At 39.1% G+C, this 7,837-nt stretch overlaps 1 protein-coding gene across 1 annotated transcript in view; it reads left to right on the top strand.

The window, feature by feature from the left end:
* Positions 1-3,829: 3,829 nt before the first annotated feature.
* The window catches only part of atp11b (ATPase phospholipid transporting 11B), a 50,438-nt gene continuing 46,430 nt past the window's right edge, over positions 3,830-7,837 (top strand). Inside the window, exon 1 of the mRNA XM_008338226.3 lies at positions 3,830-4,366. Coding sequence (XP_008336448.1) covers positions 4,340-4,366 — 27 coding nt within the window. The 5' untranslated portion in view covers positions 3,830-4,339. The remainder of the gene's footprint in view (positions 4,367-7,837) is intronic.

Here is a 7,837-nt window from a genome sequence, read left to right as displayed (position 1 = left end):
CTATAGTCATAGTTGAGAATTGTGTGATACAGTTATTATTAATATGCTACTTAGTCAGGTGAGTGCACAGTCAGAGCAGTGTGTAGTTGTGTCTTTATTCACAACAGAGTATTAGTAAACTGTATTTGATACAAGTTAAACACATGACAGCTAGAGTTACTAGAATACTGGGCCAGTGGTGGCTTGGTGGTTAAAGACATGGGTCCAGAAGGTTTCAGATTTGAGTCCACCAGCTGCCAAGTTACCACTGAGGTGCTCTGAGTATGGCACCGTCCCCACACACTGCTCCCCGGGTGCTTAAAGCTGCCCCCTGTTCACTTTAGCGATGGGTCAAAAGCAGAGGTCATATTTGGTTATGTGTGTGTGTCGTTCACTTTTCTTCTTAATTGAAAACTGGGGCTACAGCCAGAGGATACCAAGTGAAACAGCACTTAGTAGTGAAACAGACATTGAGGACCTGATGGATCACTGACCGGTGTCCTGTCTGATGTACTGTTACGCTTCCTGCATTTCAATAGCAGAGTTTGATCCAACTCATGCCTCATATAATGAGCTAATGTAATGAAATATGTCAGACATGTCCAACTTCCTGCCCCAGGCCGACCACAGCTCTTGGCCGGGTTTGATGTGGCCAACAAGTTATTACCCTAAATAGTTTTTAATGGGCTGGCATCAGAGGAGGGAATTTTACTGGTAGCTAAAACAGCTTCTGTTTTGTTTGTATTGTGTGCAGGGCATTTTGGGTCACATCCAGATTAAGGTTCAATACATTGAAAATGTTTATCTGGAAACTGAACCATTTAAAGAAACATTTTAAAGTTTCTGGAAACTGAACCATTTAAAGAAACAAGTCTTTTGTTCTAAACGTGTTCCTAAATGTTTGGCTTACCTTTTCAACTTCTTTCTATAAATTATTGATTCTATTTTAGAGGATACTGAACCCAGTGTTCTACAGTTTATGTTTATGAAGTGGTATCCATATCATTTGTGAAAAATAGAGAATACTAGAAAATAACTCCAGAGGACAACACAACTGTTGTCAGTATAGAGCAACACAACTCCGTAAACTTCCTTATGAACTGGTAATGAACGTGCAAAGAATAGTTTTGCTTGTAAACACAGCCACTGTAATCATTTGATGACATGGTCATTTACTAAAGTAAATTGTCTCCTTTTCCTCTCATTGTCCCAGGAAGTGATTTTCTAAGTCTTTTCTAGTTGACATCTAGATGCATTATGTTATCACCAAGAACCCTGCTAATCTCAGACATGAAACATTACTCAAGTATTCAGCCCAGCTGTGAGGGTGAAGCTACCAGCTGCTGCTGCTGCAGTGGGATTATATAAGTCTGCTATAAACCAGAGATTACACCCATCGTCAGATGGTTGGTCACATACACTGACACACACAGTGGATTAATCTGCGGGATTTGCAGATTAAAGCCATCATTCTTGTAACATTTCTTTTGCTGCTTTTATGGCAGAAGAAAAGAGCCAGTCACATGACACTGGCAGCTATAGGATAGATGAGTGTGGCAGGAAACCAAGACACAGTATCCCACAGTGATTGCCTCATTCTGCTGACTGGCCGAAAGAGGGATAAATCCTGGAGATAAATGCACGTTGTTGGCTTTTGGCACAGATTTTTTTTTTTTTTGGTATTGAAAAACGGCTTTCCTGGTGTAGAGGCCAGGAGGATGGAGGTGTTCAGTGATGAAGAGTCCAGTCACACCAACACATTAGGGGAAAATGTGATGTTGTTAAGAGTGATGTAAATAAATGTGTGTGTGTGTGTGCGCTTCACTTTTTTTATTCAGTGGAAGGAGCAGAGCAGGAAACTGCTGTGTAGCATCCTTGCTCTATATATATCTGCTGGAGCACATTGATTACACCGGATCATTATCATTGGCCGTTGATGGGAACATCACTTCAGGGTTTTCAATCATACGCAACAACAGTGCTGGATCAATTCAGAAAATGCAGAGAACAGCCAAAGCCTTCAAATGCCTACTTAGATTTTTGAAAGAGCGTTTCTTTTCCTCCAACGTGGTGTCATTAGTGGCCTGTGCATTATCGACTGACGGGGATGTATAGCAGCCAAGTCTCAGAGGTAATCAGATGACCTCACTTTATGTGAGATGCCTTACAAGTGAAACCCTGGACCAACGTGTGAAGGAACACAGCAATACTGAGAAACAACTCCAATGAGTAAAAACATTGAAATCATTAAAGTTTTTTTTTATTTTAAAATGGCTCATAATGAATCAAAAAAATTAAAAACCCTACTTGAGGAATGATCGATAGCCTGTAAAGTAATCCTTTAGAGTTTTTACGTTTATTTTTCAACAGGCAGTGAGAACGTTTTTGTGGCTTGACATCGCGAAAACACCCTTTGAGTTCCCAAATCTAATTTAGATCAGCCGTTTTGGCTCAGTAGTAAATGTTTTCTGCCAAGCTACGGTATATTGCTTAGTAAGCAATTCAGATATGACTCAGAGTTCTGCATTAGTACTATTTGATGTAAATGATGCAGCTTGCAGTGCAGTGATCATTCAAATTCTAACAGCACCACTGCAGTATAAACTAAACACCTCATCATATAGAGTTATATTATATTTTATATTATAGAGTTATATTTAAAGAGAGCATTTTATTGTAGTATACCAAAGGATTAACCCAGAACAGAAATCAATATCTGTCAAAACAGCTAACAGAACAAAATAAACCCTGATTGATGCCAGACAACATTTTCATTTTTCTACTCCCTGTAAGGATCTACGCACCTTTGCCTTGTGTCCTTCTTCATTATGTTTGATATTTTATAGGATTGTATTCCAGATTTGTACAGTACATTCACTTTTTTTCTTAGCAACATCTCAACTTGCTCCCTTGTCACACTATAGCTTTTTTATTGTGCTCATCAAACTCCGCTTTTTGTTCAACATCAACCTTGACACCTGCAGCTTTTGCTGCGTGTCTTTTAGGACAGTCCCAGTGTAAACAAACAGTACATGATGCTACTGTAGGTGTCGCGACAATTGCATGTTTTGTATTATTGGGTCTGGATGCTCATAATTGAAGTTGTTTGCAGTGCAGACCTCCACCTCTTTGTCTCCGGGTGTACTCTACATGCTCTCAACCTTCACAGCAGGTGCCGTGTCATCTGCAACCATCATGGTCCACTGACACTTATCCCTGACCGTGTCTGTCAACCTGTCAACTGCCAGCGCAACCAAGAGGGGGCTCAGGGTTTGTTCTTGATGCAACCCCACCCTAACTCTAACCCCATATGTCAGTCTGACTGCACACTTGTTTTTATACAATGCTGATTTTGTTGCTTGCTGGACACACCAAAGCCAGTCAGGCAGATGGGATTCAAACCTGTGATCCTCCAATAGAGGGACAGGAGAATGATTCTTCTGGCATAACTGCCATGCGGTTATTGCCTTTCCAGTGCTACTGTAACAAACAAATAACTTGTTTGGAATTGTCTCCTGTTTACTTATGGATTTCCTGCAGCTGTATCTCACTATGGGCCACATGTCAGCCAATGTGAGAAAAAGGTGGGGTATAATAATGTGCCCTAAATTATGACAAACACTGTTTAAACTCATATTTACACCTACAGTACCTTTGTCATCCAAATGGACTGCACCTTTTAAGCCTAAAGTTGACAATATATCTTTAATACGACACACTAATTTCTATCTATCTATCTATCTATCTATCTATCTATCTATCTATCTAACCTAGATGTCATTTATTAGAGAATATGGACAGGTAGGTGGCGCTGTTGAGCCGCACACACTTACAGTTATTGTCAGCACCAGACATTACTTCAGTTGTCGGAGATATGAAGTGAATTTGCGAAACTGCCAAGTGTTTTACTTCAGTGCGAACTTAATCTAGTATTAAGTAGAATTTGTGACTCACTATCGCTCCCTCTCTCTCTCTCTCTGGTTCTGTGTATGTCTCCCCCTCACACAAACACACGCACACGCACACGCGTTGTGCCGTGTGTGTCTGTGTCTTGTTGGCAGGGGGAGGTTGATCGTGGCACAGCAGAGATGGTGCGCAGCTCTCTGGGACTCCGTGGCCAGCCGTCCGTCACTTTAACCGGGAAGACGTATCTCTGACATTACCCCCAACCGGGAAGGATTTAGATTTGCTGTATATAAACACATCTTCATCGTTTGCACATTAACGCGATATGAATGCGTCGCGTAATGCGAGCAAGAGGAGCTGCCTTTTTGGGGGAAGCGTTTTTTATGGTCCGGGACGGTTTTGTGTTGGAGTAGCTCGGTGCTAGCGCGGGGCTAGCGACCATATTCTCACCAGGATGCTACGGTGGATCCGCCAACAGCTGGTAAAACACTGCTGCCTTACCTTTCAACTAGCGTTAGCTTTCAGCGTCTATACTTTTATCACACAATTTAAGCAAAAACAATGAATTAAGCGATGTGAACTTTATTTGTTTAAAACTTAAAACACTTAGCCGGTTAGCTGTTTGCCGTGTGAGTAAACAGTGTTTGTACTTTCAGCAGGTACAGGTTAACGTGTTAGCCGCCAGTTAAGCTATCTTTAGCTGACAACAATTAACTCGAATTAGGACTTTAAATTTGAAAACCATTATGTTTTCATTATATCTTTCACTTAAATTTCAATGGGAACATGTCCCCATGTATAAAAACTCTCACAGTCAGTTCACATTACATCCGGAAAAAACTTGATAAACAGTCAAACTGGCCGTTGTTGTAGAGACTCAACGGATTTTTCAGCATTGGAGGCGTTTCTTTAAGACTTAATTCATCATAACCTGTAAACTCATTTTACCGGCTCTAACGGCTTCTCACTCACAGTAGTGAGTAATTCGACATAGCAGAGGATTAAATTAAATGTAACGGTAGAGTATGCCAGAATAAAAAACAAAAACAATTATACAAGGTCATTCAACTCAGCAGCCGTCTCTGATTGACATGTGCTGCATAGAGATGGAGAAAGTGTCTTATGAGTTTTAAACGAAGGTTTGCTTCATTTTAATGGCACACCTATTATTCGTTTAATTTGTTCTATTGTTCTATCTACTTTGTGACACCAAAGCTATTCCATATGAGAAAGAAAAGAACAAAGTGAAGGTAAACCCAGCTGAGATAGATTCAAGATTCAAGATCGGGTTTATTTGTCATATGCACTTTCAACACAGGGTCTACAATGCAATGAAATGCTTGGGATGGGGGGACCGTAGACTCGCTGGGGTAACATAGAACACACAGTACTAGCAGCATGCGATACTACTACAGGGAATAAGGTAAGGAATAGAGGGAGAAAGGGGGAATAGAACAGTGCAGGCAGTGCAGGAGTAGTGCGACACAAGATAAGGACATCTAAGTACAACACAGGTAAGAGCATTAACACACGGGGTAGGAACTTGTAGAAACACCGGGGCAAAAACATAACACGGGATTGGAACATACGCACACACAGGGACATAGGTTATTGCACATATTGACGTAGTTATTGCACATGTTGTCGTAGTTAGAAGTTATTGCACAAGAGAAATAGAGCATAGTTGTTATTGCACAGGTGTCATTTCGGAGTTTAGTAACCTAAGCTCAATATTGGCAACACGCTGTATTATATAGAGAAACATGTTTTAACGTTTATTATCTCAAAACACCGATTTTGAGTAGTCCTTAAACAGTAAAAGCCTAACTTTTGTTAGCATCCATCAACATTCACGTCAGCAGCTACATGATGTAGACAATGAGAGTTTAATTTGTTATAAACTTTGTTTATGTGGCAGTGACTGTAATTATGCGAAACAGCTTTGTGCATGCAGTGTTTCCCCTTCAGGACCTACATGACCCTTTATTAAAGAAGACATTTATCCAGCAAATGTATCATTTACCATGATGGGAAAATGTGACATTAAAAGTAAGATATTTTCAAAACCAGCAGAGCTCATCCACTCTACTTCTGGTGCTTAACTGATGGATCACAGTACTGTTTGTCATTACATGAAGTCCTTTAATGACATATCAATAATAAAAAAAAAACAATGTTTGATTTGGCTGAACTTATTCAGGTAGTCAAAGATTAATTGTCTATCTCCACGTCTGTCCCAACCCTGTTCCAGAAATAGAAGGGTCCTTTACAGTCAGTGCTGAACACACTGAATGACCTTAGACTGTCAAATTCAGAAGTATTCATGCATAGGTGTGTATAACATTGTAAAGTCCTGCACCATCAAACATAGTGTTTCCAGATTATCTTATATAATTTTCTTCTTTTTAGACTAAAATTTCATGGGGTTATTTAACATGGCCTTTTCTAAGGTTGTGCATGACAAATTGTGTTAGGGATAATGACTGGGTTGCTCTTGTAACATCAGTGGCTGATGTTACTTTAACCAGTAAGCTTAATCAGTGCAGAGAAGTTTGTGTCCTTGTTGCTGATTGCTTTTCCTTCTTAAGATTGAGTCTGTCACATATTAAAAGTCTTTAACATTTGTTGAGTTTGGCAACGTGCACTGAAACTTTTTGCTCCTAGAGGTTAATTGTAACTTTTTTAAAGACCGTCCCATGATGTTTGGGTTGAGACAATGCAGTCTTTTTGACCTTTTCTAAAAAGGATCCCATCTTGCTAATTAAAATTTAATTAAAATACAACTGGACTTGTGGTCAAGATTGTTTGGGTCATTTGTGTGACCTCAGAATCAGCTGGAATGTAATGAACAGAATAACTGGTTATTCTCCCAGGATTGCATGCAGTTTCCACTCGTGACATTGGTTCACATGATGACGTGGGGTAGTAGTTGCTGCTGTTGCACTACAATAATCATTGTTTCAACTCAGACGATAATTTCTGTCATGTTATAACAAGTTATTCCTGTTGTGTGTGACTTATTGCAGAGCCCCGCTTTGCTAAATGTTAATTTAGATGTCATAATACAAACTAAAACTACACCAGGCATTCTCAAAGACTTGTCAGCTTATGAGTTACAAAACATTTTTATATTGTTTGGCAAATATTTTTGCTAAAACCTTGCTAGATTTTTACTTCTGTTTTATTGAACATCAGTTAAAGAAGATAACTTAGCACTGTTTATTATCTCATTGAAAGGGTGATTTACTCAAAAAATGCAATATAAGGTCATGATAATTATTCAAGTTAAACTTGGTGTGAGTGAATAAAAAAGGACTTCTTAGTGTGGTTACATAGAATAACATTACACATGAGCTTTGGCTTTGGTGAATGATATCAGTATTTTTTTTAACTTTTCCTTTGGTGAATGATATCAGTATTTTTTTTTACTTTTCCTTATCTGTTATCTGTTAACATTTCTGATCTGTTTTGTGTAAACATTCAGTCTTTTGCTGTAACAACAGTCGAATCATCTGGTTACTTATTCTTGACCCCTAAAAGTTCTAAATCACTAGTCTAATACCTTAGGCTTTTCATTTCATGTGATATCAGATATTAGTTGATATTGCCAGTCTTTATATTCATAACATTACTAATCTGTTCATAAAAAAAACAGAGCTCATTCCACTTGACTATAGTTGGTTTATTGCGCCCATACTTTTTCGTTTACTTTTAGATATCTGTGCCAATCAATATCTCCCTCCTTTCTAATCTCATTAGCTTATGTCATTTGATTAAATGGTGTCACATAATAATGACTCGGTGCTATGGGTTTATTATGATGCCTCTGTCTTCCTTGCAGCCATTGTGAGGGAAACAATAAACCCAAACCACTGTGAGCCTTGAGTGCGACATGCATGTAATTAATTGTCAGCTATAAACTGATGGAGCTGAAAAAGTCTAGAAGGAATGG

The sequence above is a fragment of the Cynoglossus semilaevis genome, chromosome 2, assembly GCF_000523025.1.
Source record: "Cynoglossus semilaevis isolate Cse_v1.0 chromosome 2, Cse_v1.0, whole genome shotgun sequence".
Lineage (NCBI taxonomy): Eukaryota > Metazoa > Chordata > Actinopteri > Pleuronectiformes > Cynoglossidae > Cynoglossus > Cynoglossus semilaevis.
Note: the sequence above shows the minus strand (reverse complement) of the source record. Positions and strands in the feature narration are given on the sequence as shown.